The sequence below is a fragment of the Sceloporus occidentalis genome, unplaced genomic scaffold, assembly GCF_023333645.1.
Source record: "Sceloporus occidentalis isolate IW3139 unplaced genomic scaffold, rSceOcc1.0.p SCAF_61, whole genome shotgun sequence".
NCBI classification, from domain to species: domain Eukaryota; kingdom Metazoa; phylum Chordata; class Lepidosauria; order Squamata; family Phrynosomatidae; genus Sceloporus; species Sceloporus occidentalis.
In genome coordinates, this window is record NW_028317041.1 from 2,126,485 (window position 1) to 2,143,962 (window position 17,478).

Consider the following 17,478-nt stretch of genomic DNA (forward strand, 5'->3'; position numbering starts at 1 on the left):
TGCATTTATAGCCAAGAAGGACCACTATTCAGCATTCATCCAGACCTCAAATTTATATTGTTTTTTACTCCAACTCTGCTATGGCTCTAAGTCACAATTACCGTAACTTCATATTTTAATGTAATTTTTAAAAGAGATGTGATATTAACAACAAAAAAATAGAGTGTGTGCATATCCATGTTATAGATAAAGCAGGTATGATCCAGGGTACACGCACAATTTAATATTTAAGCAAATCACAGAATGGCAAAACGCATAGAAAAATTTAATCCTTTTGGGGGGAAAAAAGGCAGTACATTAAGGGTCTGGTTTAAGAATTTTTTTATATTTTTGGAATAAAAGTAATTTGCCCCAAACTAAACTGATTATTATGAACACATAAATAAACACTGAATGTATGTATGGATTTAATCTATGTTATCTCCAGCGGGAAGCAGTGCAGAATATGTTTTACCTGCTTGTATATGGGGGAGAAAGAAAAGAGTTGTGATGTATGTGGATAAGAGGCAAGTACGATAGTGGCGGCGAGATCTTAATTCTGTTTCTTGCATTTTGGAAGCTCCTCTAGAAAGTGGTCCCACTAGGTGTGTTGGGTTCACAGAGCATGATACAAACTACTGTTGACGGGTAACTGTGTAAGGGTGATGATGTAAATTTACAGGGGTGTTACCATTATCCTCTTATAGCAAACAGGGGGGTAGTTTCATTATTCAGCCCAGTTTATTATCGCAACTCAAAGTAATTCATAATGACTGATTATGTGATCACTCAGTGTTTAGCCATTAACATCTGACTTAGCTTTGATCCTATTTACCAAACACAAATGCGTTAGAAACATCATTACTCGTACCACTGATTGCCTAAACTCTTCCCAGAAATAATGAATCACGTAAACTTTTGCCTTCTTAATTTTTTTTTGCTACTGTTATGCGACACAAAGTCAGGCTGCTGACATAGAAACTGAAAGGGGCTTCTTAACAATACCCGTGTTCTTTTTATGTGATTAAAATGCAATGTAAGAACACAATGACGGGTCTAATAAGTAATTGTTAATCGGAACCAGTGTCCCATGCAGCTTAGCCAACAAATAATACGTACTAAAATACATTGTAAGTACTTAGCTATGCATTCTTTAGCCTACAAAAATTTACCTTCAGGAGAAGCTGCAGCAGACAGCTGCCCCAGCATGGTCCTGGTTAGTGGCTGCTTGAAGCAGCCAATCAGCATCAGGAAAGAACCCTTCCACATTGAGTATGCATTTTAGTAAGCAGGAGACGTAGTGTAGAATCCCTCCATGCATTCGCAAGGGGGGGGTCACATGACAAAATGCAGATGGCTCAAGTATGCCTATGTACTAAACAATTGCTTGAGACATCCCCTTTACATGTCACCATCATTTTGCTCTAGGATTTTATTGCACAAACCAATTAAAATGTTTTGAAGGGTATACCTTACATGGTCTGTCAACAGATTTCAATACAAGAATGTAATCAGCTGCTTCAAAGGATTCCCTGATAAATGGACAAACAATATATAAAGCGCATGAATATTTACTGGCAGGATTGATGAACTGTTCGTGCAGCTCGTATGTCATCAGCGGTTCTGGCAGGCTTCTGAAACACAAGGACAACACAAAGTTAAAACAAATCTTGTCAAGGCACTCAAACCCACACTGGTGATTCCACATGCTTTGTAATTAGCTAGGATATACCGTGGCTATGATGAGATCCGTAGTACAGCCAGAATGCAGGCTGAGACAAAGCCAAGGTAAATACTTCCCTAGAGTACCTACAGCTTGACAGGTTAGCTAGTATGAGCACGTCACTCAAGACATGCTGGCTGAATATTTTTGCTCATCTAATTTCGTTCTTCTTCATAGAACTAATGGCCACAGATAACACAAAAGTCTTTACATACAGAAAAAAAAAGAAAGAAAAATGGCACAAAGCAATTCCTCTCAAAAATGTTTTATTTTAGTTGAGACAATCCTTAAATGATCATTAGTAATAAAACATCTTATATTTCTTTAGAACAAAATCACGATCTACACACTGTGTTTTATTTTTTGTTTATTGTATAAAAAAAATGAAGACCCAATAAATTGAACACAACATTTTTTTTCTGGTACCCTTAAAACACACATACTTGTATGTAATGTTTTTTGTGTAATGTAAGCTGCCTTGTCTGCTCATCTGTATTTTATCACCCACCCCCCCCCATTTTTTTCTCCTTCAAATGCTCACACTAACCTCAGATATAGCTTCAAAGCGCTAGTGATAGTCTTCACCTCCCACTCTCCACTATGCAGGTCCACATCACATGTTTTCACATCTACAGAAAGGGAAAAAGTCAAGGAGAGGCTTTTAAGGATTTAATAGAACATGTGTAGCTTGTACATTAACAATAATACAGTTAGCAATAATACAGACAGGGCATTAAGTGATAAATTAAGTAATCACAAATTTCAACGGGAACTCAATCGAGGAGGGAAGTTTAAGCGCCCACCAGTGGCGGAACTACCGGGGTCGCAGGGGTCGCGACTGCGACCGGGCCCCGGCGGCAGGGGGGACCAAGCCAAGGGGCCGCCGAAATCTTTTTTACGTTTTTTTTTTTTTTTTTTAAATAAGGCAGGGGCGTCCAACATGCGGCCCGCGAGACCTCGAGGTGCGGCCCGCGTAAGATCGGCAGCCAGGGCAACCGATCTTACACGAGCCGTACCTCAAGCCCTGCTACTTACTTGTGGGAGGGTCTTCTGGACAGCACAGAGGAAGCGGAGTTCACGTGACATCCTACTTCCTCTGTGCTTTAGCAGACAAGGCAGAGGGAGGCCGCGCCCCCTGCTGAAGTCTGTGAGCGGCATCGAAGGGAGATGCAGTGCAGGTAAGGGGGTGGGGAGGGTGTTTGAATGAGTGTGTGTGATTGAGGGAATGAATCTGTGAATTAATGATTATATGAATAAATGAGTGTGTGTGTGTGATAGCATGGATGTGTAAGTGCTGGAACCTAGGCATGATGGGACTGTGATTGCTGTTAGCAATCACACTCCTATCATGCCAAGTCAGCCAGTACATGCTGAAACCTGGCCAGATGCCCCCCTTGTGTAGTGATGCTGCCAGCAGTATGGGGTCTGCACTTACAGCCACCCTGTACCAGCATGTACTGGCTGACTTGGCATGATAGGAGTGTGATTGCTAACAGCAATCACAGTCCCATAATGCCTAGGTTCCAGCATTTACTGGATGGATGTGTAAGTGCTGGAACCTAGGCATGATGGGACTGTGATTGCTGTTAGCAATCACACTCCTATCATGCCAAGTCAGCCAGTACATGCTGAAACCTGGCTAGCTGCCCCCCTTGTGTATTGATGCTGCCAGCAGTATGGGGTCTGCACATCACTTACAGCCATCCTGTACCAGCGTGTATTGGCTGACTTGGCATGATAGGAGTGTGATTGCTAACAGCAATCACAGTCCCATCATGCCTAGGTTCCAGCATTTACTGGATGGATGTGTAAGTGCTGGAACCTAGGCATGATGGGACTGTGACTACTGTTAGCAATCACACTCCTATCATGCCAAGTCAGCCAGTACATGCTGAAACCTAGCTCGCTGCCCCCCTTGTGTAGTGATGCTGCCAGCAGTATGGGGTCTGCACATCACTTACAGCCACCCTGTACCAGCATGTACTGGCTGACTTGGCATGATAGGAGTGTGATTGCTAACAGCAATCACAGCGAGCACAGTCCCATCATGCCTAGGTACCAGCATTTACTGGTTGCCTGGGTATGATAGGAGTGTGATTGCTGTTAGCAATCACACTCCTATCATGCCAAGTCATATTTCTAATTTTGTCCAATTGTGTGTTACCTACTTTTATTAAACATGTGAGTTTTTATTATTATTTTTAAAGGTGGGGGTCATTTTCGGTTTTGGCTAAGTGAACCCTGAATGTTTTGGTCCAGAATTTTCATTTTAGTTCATCCCTAGAATAAATCTAGGGAATCCTGAATTTGTAGTCGCAAAACTTTCAAGGCCCAGAAATCAGTGAGAGGAAGAGTAAAGGTTTTGTGTTATTTACTTTATTTTAATCTGCATATTTTATTAAAGGCCATATTTTTTGTCACAGTGAAAAATGAGTGCGGCCCGCGCACGTATACAATTCTGATGAAGTGGCCCACTGCAGAAAAAACTTGGACACCCCTGGATTATGCCCTTTGCACATGCGCCCCTTTTTCTTTGATTTTTTTACAGATATGATTCAATATGTAAATTGAATTTGTTGAATTAGTTGAAAAAAAAATTGTTGGGTAAAAATCATGTTTTTTGGGGGGGGTGAGGGGGTGGGGGGGGCCCTTAACAGATTCGCGCACCCGGGCCCTGAGGCGTCTAGTTACGCCCCTGGCGCCCACCTTTGTTGAGCAACTTGTGGAAATCAAGGACTCATTTAGATGTGATATGGGGACTGCAGTCTGACCGAGCGAAGCGCTTTGGTCGTATCGCTCACTGAAAATGAGAATTTAAGCTCACAGCTATTTTGTGGTACAGTTTAGGTAGAAAGCCTTCTATATTAAATTAGTCTGTGTTCTTTTCACTTGAATGAAAGCATTTATTTACATTTACCCCAAAAATATATGCCAGATCATTCTTTATTGTCTAAAACCAAACTGGTGCCGATGTTACTAGTTTGAAGCTTTATGAACGTGAGAGGAGGTTAGTTTGTTGTGTTTGTATGCTTCTTAACAGCGATATTGTCCTAGGTTAAACCATCAGTCAGTGCTCCAGATGTCTCAATGTCTTTTGATTACAGACGCCAAAAGACGAACACTACAAATTTGGTAATTAGTAGGTTCATTAACACTTGAGCCTTGCATGTTACTGACTGCATCTTGATCAGACACAACACAGATCCACAGGATGAAAGCAAATTAAGTGGCTTGATTAAAGGTGCAGCCCTGTATTGTTGGAAGGGAATCAGTGCTCTAAGGTCGTGCCAACAAATTATCATCAAAAAAAAGAATAATCTCTTCCTCATTAAATCTATTATTCAAAGACAATTTTGATGTACAAGCAGAAGCTATTGTTTTAGACATTATTTGCAATTGAACTCTCTCTGCCAATTCGTCAGCAGGTACAACATAAGGAAGATCCAGGTTTTTAGGGGCCACAGGCATCAAAATCTACATAGACTACCAACACTAGCAGTATATGTATTTTTACTAAGCTTTCAGCAAATGCTATATGCACCAATAATGGGTGATAAAGTGATAAATCACTATAACGTATTCATGCCATGATAGGATTCTGGTAGCACTAGCTATGGGTATGTGAGATACTGCGCCTAATAAGTAAGTTACGCGCTCACCCTGTAGTACTTTGGCATGTATACTAGAAGCCTTGGAGACAATTAGAGTAGCATATGCTATTTTATCACTGGTTTATAGCATATGTGTTTTTAAGAGGCTACTTTTTGGACATTTTGGTGAATTTATAGATCTGGGGTCAATGTATGAGTTTAAAAGCCATAAGCCTGGTTACTTGTAATGTATGGGGGGTCTGGGGGATAACACCATTGGCCATTGCATCCCAATACTGGTTGGCTACCAAACTTATGTAGTTGGTTAAAACCTTAAAATACTCACTTTTAACATATTTAACATGTTTTTACAGTAGTATCTGTAGATACTAGTAGAAAAAACATGTCTTGATGTTAAAAATAAAATGTACAAGAACATCCAGAGCCCCTTTATCTGAAGACCACTATGAGCACTTGTCTAGGACCCAAAATCAGGGAGAATACCACCGTCGGGTCTGCCTCTACTTAGCTGTTGGGGAGACAGGACCAAAGCATCTAATTTTTCATCAATTTATCATTAGTTTTTGCCAGATATCTTTAAATATGTGGGGGGGGGGGAGTGCGCAAGGGGCAATGTAACTTTAAAATGCAAGAAACGTTTAGAATTACTCTGGTACTCAAACGTCCAGAAAGATGGAGGGCTTCATTATTAGTTACCCAGTGGAAGTAACATAACCAGCTCAGTGGGTTTACTATTTAAACAACCCCATTCTGTGTAATAAAACAGAGATCTGTCTTGCTATACAATGATATCGTTACATAACAGAAATATTTCTCCTTGAGACCGATGAATTTAAAAGGTTTCTGAATTAAAAAAAAAAAAAAAAAACTCTGGTTGCAGGACTTAAGTGTATTATTCACTCCGAGCAAAAGAAAATGCATACGGATTAATGTCAAAGTCATTTTGACAGCTATTAATATACAAGGTCTAATGTTGATGTTTAATCATTACAAGTCAAGTGAGTGTTTATAACAATTATACGAGAAGTCTTAGACGCAGCACTGAATTGATTGCAGCGTATGATATATAAACAATTTGTCATTCTCATAATGTCCAGGGTAATGAAATGAATTCACTCTCTGGTTTCCTCCGGTCTCCCTGCCAAAGAACACTATGTTATCAGCACAGATGGAGTTTTGCATGGTTCTGGAGAACCGCCTGGTTGAAATGGCAAACAAGCTTCACAGAATACCAATGAATCCTAAAAGTCAGGCCCGTGCCGACACAACGGGGACTTTAAAATACACCAAAACACCGTATCAATCAACACCGCTAGGTAAAGGTACGATCGTTTATCTAATGACACGAGCTGCCCGGAATCCATGACGTATGCAGCGTCTGTAAGACCAGGAGCAATCTGAATAAAATCAGTAAGAGCACGCTGGAGATCAAGACGGAAAAGCTGCAGCCACCTAGTTTTTGTTCATGTCTAACACCCATGATGCTCAGCCAACTGGTGGCTATCAGAAGTAATTCTGAAATTTCTATGCACCTGGAAATCAGAACATAGCTGGGATAAAAGTCGATTTTCCAATCAATAATAAAAAGTGTGGATCTTGCTAAAACTAAATGATCAAATGTAAGCCTGTTAATAATGCAGTCTCATCGCCTATACAAGGTTTGCAATAAACTGCATGCCAGGGTTGATCATAATATGTAAATATTATCAACAATACTGGGGAATAAAACGGCAGACTCTTAAGGGCACCTTGGTATTTGTCCTCTCCATTCCGGTTTTTCTTAAATATAAGTCTTATTGGTCACACTTGTTTGGTGAAATGATCAGCTCCACAGATTACGCAGCCTCTTATTATAGCCGATATATATTCTGTGATATCCTAAAATGTTATATATGTGTGTATTTCGGAACCCTCTCTAACTAAACAGAGCTCTGAACTTCTGATATGTGTTTATACAATAAAAATAAAAAACAAACGTTTACAGATATGTAAATATTTATGACATATTTAATGACTTTAATAGCATCAAAATTACTCTTTCTGAAGTATAAATAGCAGTTATATGGGAATTCAGAAACCAAATCCATATGTTTCAATATAAAATATCCATTTTGATAATATCTTACTCGGAATAGATTTGTAAAAGAATCATTTTCATTGTGGATATAATGCATGCACACCACAGTAACCGACACAGAGGCTGATTAACGGAGCTTAACTAATATGTTCCTGGAAAACGTAACACATGTACCGGTATATTTAGATTGTAGACCGCATTAAAGCCTTATCTGAGGGAATATTCCTTTCATGCGGTTGGGTGGTCTCGGTGGACCTCTTCCAGCGTCTCCTCTGCTTTGTGTCTCAAGCTATATGTCGTATCGCGTCACAAGCTATATGTCTCATTGTGTCATGCTTGTGTGTCACAATTCCAGTGATGTTCCTATATGTCAGCGTCTTTGGGATCTATTCACTAAAGTAGGAGTTGATAATAGAGTATGCTGGAGGGTCACTGGAAACATATTGAATTCATTATGCACAGTGAGGGGTCCGCCTTAGTAAGCCCTCTATAAAGCATTATTCATCTCACTATTATAAACTCCTACCTGCTTTACTGAATAAAGTCATTTTGGTCTATTTGCACCTCACACACTCTTTTTATGGACAAAAGGCATTTCACTTGTTAAAATTTCAAAATGGCTGCACCTTCTAGCGGCCATGATGCTGGAACTTCCCCTTTAAGGGTTAGAAAAGTTAAGTAAGGGGGATACATGGATAATGACACTTTGGAAGCACACAAAATCACACAAAAAAGGGAAAATAATTGTATATCACAATGTATACCACCCCCCGGTGCACTGTGAAGAGTGGAGCAATTTTTTGTTTGTGACGATATATGAATATATATAAAATCAATACTTTGACATCTTAATGAATTCAATATGCTACATAGTACAATTCTAAAAATAATAAATAAGAAATGGTCAATAGGCTCTGAATAAAATCATCTAGTAGTAATAGTGGTGAAGTTTAAAACTGATTATATGGTAAAATAGATTAAAAATAGTGGCATACCCAGCAACAAACTCAGAAGTCTCTGGACCTTTGAACTCACCCCCACAACCCTGTACAGTCCTTGGTCATTAATACCTGGGAGAGAGAACACAGGGTTAGGGAAACAAGAAAACATGGCACATTTTCTACACGTTAACTTTCACGTTTATCATATGAGCTATTTAAAAGGGACAGCAATGTAAAATATTTTTGCAAGCAGCGAGGTTTGTTTGCCTTCGTTCTGCTGCCTGCTTGCAAGATTAATGTAGAGCAGACTATGGGGAAAGCTTAGCATAAACTAAAAAATAACAATTCATTGAAACTAGAAAACATGGTTGATGGGAAGTTGTACCATATGTTTCTTCAATGGCAAAATACTACATCAAGTAAGACTAGGCTCTTGCCCAGTGTGGCCCTTGAGGACTGGAGTTTACTTTACTCACTCTCACTTCCACTGGCTGCCCTCCAAGCTCTCCCTTCCCAAGTCCTTAAAGGAGGAAGGAAGGAATGTGGTGATGACTGGGGCATGGTCAATTATGCATATAAGCGGGGTTAGCCCCAGTCGGATTAAACATCTGCGGAGTGGGTAAAACCCCGGACCGGACTAAGCATGACCAAAACCCACCAGGGAAAACACCATTTTATGTGAAAACTTAGGGTACAGTTTGCCAAGTTCCCATGTCCTGCACCTTCTGGCATAATGTTATACCGGTGACTTTGATGTATAAGTTAGATATCTATGTTGATTTGTGGCACTTAGCGGCTGTGGAATGGTTTTACTTATTTAGTAGATGTTCAATGGGAAACCACCTTCTGAGACAAAACCATAGCCGACTCCATGACTAAAAGCCATCTATCACTCATGATTATACTTTTATGCAGTGTTTCTTTCAGTTCCCATGACCCAAAAACAGCATGGTAAAAGAAAAAAAAAGCTTATCTAATCATTAGACAAAGAAAAATATAATAAAAATGATATTAATAAATGTATATAAATGTTAGAACCCCGATCAGGGGTAACTTTGATTGCCCTTTTATGTGACTTGGAACCCATGTTGTTTAGGGATGCGAGTTAAGTCACCAATAGGTAATGCTCAAATTTCATCAAAAGAGAAAAAAAAATACTAGCACAAATTTGCCCCCTATCTCCAGCACAACCATAATGCTATCAGACTGACAAGGCATAAAAAGCTAGACAACATATTGGTAGAAGATAACTTTAAAATGCTGCCATCTGAGCATGGTGTGTTTATTATATCATATAGTAAAAGATTACGTTTTGTTGTAAAAACTGTAAGATTGGTACTACACTTCTTGCATTTGTAAATTATTTCACAGATTATATCACAGTTCTACTCTGCAATTCTCTGAGGACATTTGCATTCTTCTGTACTGTCAGCCTGTGAATACCGGGAAAAAAAACACAATTTGTTATACAATACACCCATCTGTGATAAATGTAAATTAATAATAAAGCTACAGGGAAAAACACTGCTGCGAAGAAAAACACGGATTCTTCTTAAGTCTTTCTTTACTTGCCACATGCACAAGTGACACAGAATATTACTTTGATTTGCAGTTGCATATTGAAGAAATATGTACATTAGCCGATGGTTTATGGTATGGAATGATGGCGATATAGGGGTAACTACAAATTATATTGGGGAAGGCGGCATAGGAGGTGTCTGGAACCATTTTTAGTTGATCCTAAAAATGGCACCTAGCTAGACCTATATCAAAAATGTAATAAAGATCAGGAAAGCACAAGAAACTAAATAGGGAGTTGACGTTTTCATGGGGAAGTACCATGGAATAAACACATTTTTCTTTGAGCCTTAGATACATTGGTGTATTCAGTAAAGCAAGTTAAAAGGCTGCCATTGTTGTCTGTGATGTAACACATTGGGTGACTTTCCCTGCTCAAACACCACACCGAGCCATTTATGGCAATGCTAAGGAAGCAAAAGTGGCTGAGTGTGTGATTAAGACTGAGGTATTCTATCATAAGGCTGTATGACACAGATAGATCGGATAGATATTAATGTATGCATGAGCTAGAACACATAACTGTTTTAGAAAAGAAAATTATGGATGCACCGAAATGAAAAAAATGAAAAAAATGAAAAAAACTTTTAATAAAAAGTACAGTATTGGCTCGATTATAAGACGACCCTGATTATAAGACGACCCCCCAAAATCAAAATATTAATTTAGGAAAAAAACAAAAAGCCTGAATATAAGACTACCCTATAGGAAAAGTTTTACTAGTAAATATTAATTCATGTAAACTATTTTTTCATATTTAATAAAAGCTATGATTGAGAAAAATATATATATTTTTATTTCCTTTTATTTGCCAACCTGCCCCCCCCGTTATGCAAATCTGCCCCCAGGCTTGCCACTCTGCCCCCAGAAATGCCTTATACCCCCCTATTTGCTACTCTGTCCCATGATGTGCTTTTAACCCTCTATATATCACTCTGCCTCCAGAAATGTCTTCTATCCTCCTATATGCCACTGTGCCCCATGATATGCCTTTTAACCCCCTATATGCCCCTCTGCCCCATGATATGCCCTATACCCCTATATGCCACTCTGGTATATAGGGGGTTAAAAGGCATATCATGGGGCTGAGTGGCATATAGGGGGTTAAAATGCATTTTTGGAGGTATATATAAGCCAAGGCAGCCAGTACATGCTGGAACCTGGGGATGATAGTACTGGGATTACATGCTATCACACACACGCACTCATTCACAAACATTTAAATACTCATTCATTCCATTAATCACACATACTTCACACAATCACAAAAACCCTCCCCCACCCCCTTACCTGAACTGCAGATCTCTCACTCGAAGACTTCTGCAGGGGCCCGGCTGTGCGAGCAACTTCTCTGGCCCCGTCCCCAGAGGAAGGAGGGAGGAGGCAGAGTTATGCGAGGACTGTGCTAGCTTCCTGTTCTCCTGCAGCTAGTAGGAGCGACGCTGCTCGCGACCAAAGCCCGGTAAGCAGCCTGGCCCCAGCAGAATGAGGTCTGATTATAAGACGACCTCGATTATAAGACGAGTGGTATTTTTCAGAGCATTTGCTCTGGAAAAAAACTCGTCTTACAATCGAGCAAATACGGTAAGTAACACAAGTAACAAAATTATTCGCTATATATAATTGTTAACAGCAATCACACTCCTCTCATAACCAGATTTCAGCATGTACTGGCTGACTTAGCATGATAGTAGTGCAATTGCTGCTAAATATATATATATATATATTTAATTTTTCTGTCCAATTTTGGTGTGTTTACCACACTTATTAAAAGTAACACAGCAAAATTGGACAACAAAAAAATCAACATTTTATTATATATATATGTATATACGGTACATATGATTGGCAACAGCAATCACACTCCTATCATGCCCAGGCAGCCACATCTATGCTATCACACTCATTCATTTACTCATTCGCAAACATTCATTCACAGATACTCATTAATTCCCTTAATTATGCATACTTGCTCATTCACGCTCCCCTCCACCCCCTTACCTGAACTTCAGATCTCTCACTCGCAGACTTCTGCAGGGATCCTGCTGCTTCCGTCTGTGCGAACAACTTCTCTTGCCCCGCCCCCAGGGGAAGAAGGAAAGGAGCTTCTCCTGGCCAGACCAAAAGACGCTGCTCGCACAGAGCAATGCACAGATAAGCAACCTTGCACCTGCGGACGAACATTTTCGTCCGTTTTTTTTTTAATTTTTATTTCATTTTTTCTGGCTGATATATATTTCGGCACTGATATATCAGTGCATCCCTAAAGAAAATAGTTTTTGGAAAATTCATTTTAATGCAATAGTGTCATTTTGGTGGAAGTTGCCCTTTAGTTGCCTAGAACTCCAGTCCTCCTTCCTTTTATAGGTAGAACCTTCAAAACCACAAACCTATTAACATGATTCTTACATCCAGACTATATCTTGTTCACAATATTTGAGTTGTAACTCACTCTAAATGTAATTGTAGTATACACAAGATCGTATGACAATATAATCTGAGAACAAACATATATTATTTAAAATAATAAAAAATTTTACCCATAGTTTCAACAGCATGGATACAGTTTTTCACAATTTCAAGACCATTTTTGTCTAGTTGTGCACCTAAAAAAAAGATATGTGGTCAACATCAAAAAGCATTCCAAATGGAACATTTGAGAACATTAGCATGGACATCTTGAGTCTTTGTTTGTTTTTTGTCTGTTGTAAAACATATAGAACTACTGTACACATGGACCCACTACTCAACACACCAGCCCAGGATGATAGTTTAACCCAATATTTTATTTAGACTGTTTTTTTGTATACAAACATTTATAAACAAACACAATCAATTGGTTGCTGGGTAAGAAGAAAAACTAAGGACCTAAGAAAGGTACAGGATATCATTTTGCCAATGTACTAATAGAAATAGATTTTATTTATGCAATCAGGTTAAGGATCTCTGATCCCAATCGGACATTTTTAGCACCTTTACCTGGTTTCTCATTGGTTTAAATGACTATTAAGGCTAATAATTTTAAATCTGTAAATAAAAAAATGATATGCAATTATAATTTACAGATCTCTCAGAACCCAGAATGTGCAAACTTCAATCATACCTTTATGGTGTGTCTGTGGTTTCTAAACCCTGACCAACATTTAACCCCTTGATGACAATTGCCGGTCCAGGCACGTCACGGAAAAACAAGTCGTTTACGACAAATGACGTGCCAGGACCGTCATTTGTTAAAACGGGTGAAAAAAAATAAAAAAACAAAATCGATCCAAACACTTAACCCAGGATGGACTGTGACCACTCCGAGAAAAAAAATAATAAAGATGAAAAAGTTCGCTAGATGGTCTCCAGACCCTCTAGAGAACTCTGGCTCCACTTGCAGGTTGAATACAGGTACTGCATTCAATCATGCAAGTCAATAGAGCCCAGCTTTCTAATCACAGTGTGATTAGTAAAAATAAATAAAAAAATAAAATAAAATTAATAATTAGAAAAAAATTCTAGTAAAATGTAAAAATAATTTCCCACTGATGTCACTATCAGTGGAACCTTCAAGTTGAAAATTGTTTTAAAAAAAAAAATTAAAAAGGCAAAAAAAAAATATATATATAAAAAAAATATTTTGTCCTAAAATTAGCACATTAGCTTAAAACAAAGAGTTAAAATACTGGCATATTAAATGCCCATGGGGTGTCTACTTTTAAAAAATGTATGATTTGATGGGGTAAATTGAATTGGCCGGGTTCAACAATGTCCCAATTAGCACGGGGGGGAAGGATGGCCACACATCTAATTTTCAATTAGAAAAATGCACACGTACCAAATGTGGCCTTTTAGTTCCCCCAAATGACAAACCCATGCATGTACTGATATCACTGTACTCAGGAGATGTTGCTGAACACATATTGGGGTGTTGTGTGACAGCGGCATATACCAGGAGCTGTAAATTCATACATAACATAGGTGTATGGGGGAAAAATACACACAAAAGAATACTACTGCAAACTTTGAAAAAATTCTGATGGTAAAATGTGTGCATGCAAAGAGTTAAAATACCAGCATTTAAAATACCCTGGGGTGTCTAGTTTTCAAAAATATATGGTTTTGTTGGGCACACTGAAATGGCCTGGCTCAAAGATGTACCAAATAGGGCATGGGCAGTGGATCCCCAAATGCCAAAGTTCAACACTGAAAAATGCGCATGCCCCAAATGTGGCTCTTTTGCCCCCAAACAGCCAGGCAAAATCATTCATGTCAGGTATCGCTGTACTCAGGTGATGTTGCCGAACACATATTGGGGTGTTTTGTGACATATACAAGAACCTTTTAATTCATACCTGAAGTAAAATGTGTGTGACAAAACAAACGCAAAAAAATGACTACCACAAAGTTTGACAAAGACTGGTGGTAGATATGGTGCATGGAAAGAGTTAAAATACTAGCATTTGAAATACCCTGGGCTGTCTAGTTTTCAAAAATATATGACTTGATGGGGTAAATTGCATTGGCCGGCTTCAAAGATACCCGAAATGGCACATGGGGGGAAGAATTACCAGATTTGGAAAAAATGGCTTTGAAATAGCAAAACGCTACCTGTACTTATTGCCCCATAATGTGTAGAGAAAAGCAAAAAAACATAAAAACATTGGGTATTTCTAAACTCAGGACAAATAGTAGAATCTATTTAGCAGGTTTTTTCATTACCTTTTATAGATGAGTAAAAGATTTTTCAACTAAAAGTTAGAAAGTCATTTTTTTTTATAAATTTTTCACCATATTTTATACTTTTTTTTAATAGTAAATAATATGATACAATCAAAACAATGTCATCTAAAGAAAGCCCTTCGTGTCCTGAAAAAAACAATATCTAATGTGTGTGGGTTCAGTAAACGGGAAAGAAGAAAATTACAGCTAAACACGAGCAGCGCAGAAATGTTAAAACGGCCATTGTCTCGAAGGGTACAAAAAGTAAAATCAGACTTTGTTACGAAGGGGTTAAACTAATGTGTATGATGTTTTTGTCTAACAATATTTCTGTGTGATGGGAAGCTTACTTGACAACATTCTAGTGTAACTAGAGATGAGGCCTCACTGAGACTTTTGTGACCTGTTGATAGAGACTTGTAGGCAAAAAAGTAGAGTATTTAGAAGAATGATGCGTTTTATTTGCATATGTAAAAAATAGGATTATGTGAAAGACTCGCCTTTGTGTTTTCCTAAATTGTATTGCATAGCCACAAGGTGGCAGCATAAAAAAAAAACCTTTCAAACTGATAATAAGCTAAAATATCAGGAATATTTTTAACACTACATGTGTAATTTTCAAAAATGTTTTGGACTGTCAGTAAAACTCAGCAATGCCACCAACTATTGGTGTCTCATGTTTTCTAATTTTTTAAAATGTAAGTATCGTAAAAATGATCACTTAATACATCACAATATAGAAAAAGGAAATTCATGGTAAAAACACGATTTACGTTGAGAATTTTATACGTACCACCCTCAGTTCTCCTTGTAGATCTGCTCAAAGTGAGGAAGCCCTATACACACACATGAAAAAGAAACACTGTTTGTCATGATTAAAGGCCACACTGAACAATGTCATAAAACTTCAACTGTATTCGATAAAAAAGGTAAAATTTCACAATTTACAAAGTTCCAAGTAAAAATAAAATTAAAATGTTGGCTACGTAAGAATTCATATACAAAATAGAAATATTGAGTACTGAGCTCTAGTTGGTAGAACCGTCATGTTTTATGTTTTACATTGTTCTCATTCTAAAATTGAAAAATAGATTATTGTCTGATTCTATAAATAATAACCTTTATCTTCCTAGTTTAGAATGTTCATATGAGCGCTGCTGTTTTCTACACACTCATCTTCTGTGTGTGCTTCTATAGAGTGATGTTCTCAGCAGATTTAAGGAACATTTTACATTGTTTTAGCTCTTGGAAGATTGAGTTTGCAGAAGGGTGCTACATTTTTCATAATGTCATTTCTATGCCTGAGGGGCAAACATAAGTTAATTATGGCTGCTGTTTTGAAAATGAACCACAGTGGCCAAGAGGCACTGGCTCCCTGATTCTGCCAAATTTGACTGATACAGAGGAAAGGGGGACTGAGTTCCAAATTTACATTGGCAGCACAGATGTCTCACTGGTTTCTAATCATTCATATTTCCAGGTGATTTTTTTCCCCTAACACTGTGAGAAATAAAGTTTCGTAGCAATTAAGGGGGAACTCATCAACATTTAAAACATCTTCAGTTCTGGAGCAAGTACCTAAAATATGATTGCCTAAAGGGCAGACGTCCAGCAGCCCCGGAAATTTAAGGCCAGTGGCCGTTGAATGATGTACTTAACGCCGGACAGCACACTTCTAAAGTATTGCAGTTTACACACATGTGTATCCATCTAGCAGCCACACACTCAAGCACCTCATCTGCTTGATTATTCCCATGCTTTTGAAGTGACTAAGAATCACTAGAGAGGATAGTTCAACATTATTTGGAAATTGACATTTTTGTACAGCCCTAACTAAAACACAGTTCTAGCCCGTCTTGCCTTAAGAGCTAGAGCCTTACCAAAAAACTGGATTGCTAAGTCATGTGAAAAAAGAAAGTACATCATTTTTGGGACATAATAACAATCATCTGTTCCTTAGCAGGTCTAAAAATTAGGTAAATACAACCTGAGATGAACAACAACACATGACATACTGCACCGTGTCATGATTTATTCAACAAAAATAAAGCCAAAATGGAGGAACCACATGTAAAAAACTAAGAACACTTTAGGATTTAATAGCTTGTAAAACCACCTTTAGCAGGAAAAGCTTAAAGTAATCATTTTCTGTATGACTATCAGTCTCTCGCATGATTGTAGAGGAATTTTGGCCCACTCTTCTTTATTAGATTGCTTCAGTTTGTGGAGGTTTGCAGACATTTGTTTATGCACAGCTCTCTTAAGGTCACGCCACAGTATTTCGGGATGAGGACTGGAATTTGACTAGGCCATTGAAACACCTTGATTCTTTTCTTTTTCAGTAATTTTGTCGGACAGATGGCCTCACATTTTACTGTTGAATATTTTGATATACAGAGGAGTTCATGTCGGACACAATAACTGCAAGGTTCCCAGGTCCTGTGGCTGTGCTTGACAGATGGTATGAGGTGTTTGTGCTTATATACTATGTTTGGTTTTCGCCAGACATGGCGCTGTGCATTATGCCCAAACATCTCTACTTTGTCTTGTCTGTCCAAAGGACATTGTTCTAAAAGTCTTGTGGTTTGTTCAGAAGCTACTTTGCAAATCTAAGCCGTGCTGCCATGTTCATTTTAGAAAGTAGAGGCTTTCTCTTGGTAACCCTTCCAAACAAACTATACTTGTCCAGTATTGTACTTTCAATATCGTTTAACATGCTAACTGAAGCCTATAGAGTCTCAGATGTAATTGGGTTTTGTCTTTCCTCCTTGGTATTGTGTTTACATCTGAATGCTCCAGACCAACAAACTGCTAAAACCACGGCTTTTATAGAGGTGGTCGCACTTGCTGATGATCAATTAATCA

General features: G+C 38.4%; 1 protein-coding gene across 1 annotated transcript in view; it reads right to left on the bottom strand.

Annotated features, from left to right (window-relative positions):
- The window catches only part of LOC149287399 (rho GTPase-activating protein 10-like), a 106,768-nt gene that overhangs the window by 38,987 nt on the left and 50,303 nt on the right, over positions 1 to 17,478 (bottom strand). The window contains exons 12-16 of the mRNA XM_089492873.1: positions 15,407 to 15,449; positions 12,450 to 12,515; positions 8,386 to 8,460; positions 2,250 to 2,331; positions 1,555 to 1,613 (exon numbers count right to left, since the gene is read on the bottom strand). Coding sequence (XP_089348999.1) covers positions 1,555 to 1,613; positions 2,250 to 2,331; positions 8,386 to 8,460; positions 12,450 to 12,515; positions 15,407 to 15,449 — 325 coding nt within the window. The remainder of the gene's footprint in view (positions 1 to 1,554; positions 1,614 to 2,249; positions 2,332 to 8,385; positions 8,461 to 12,449; positions 12,516 to 15,406; positions 15,450 to 17,478) is intronic.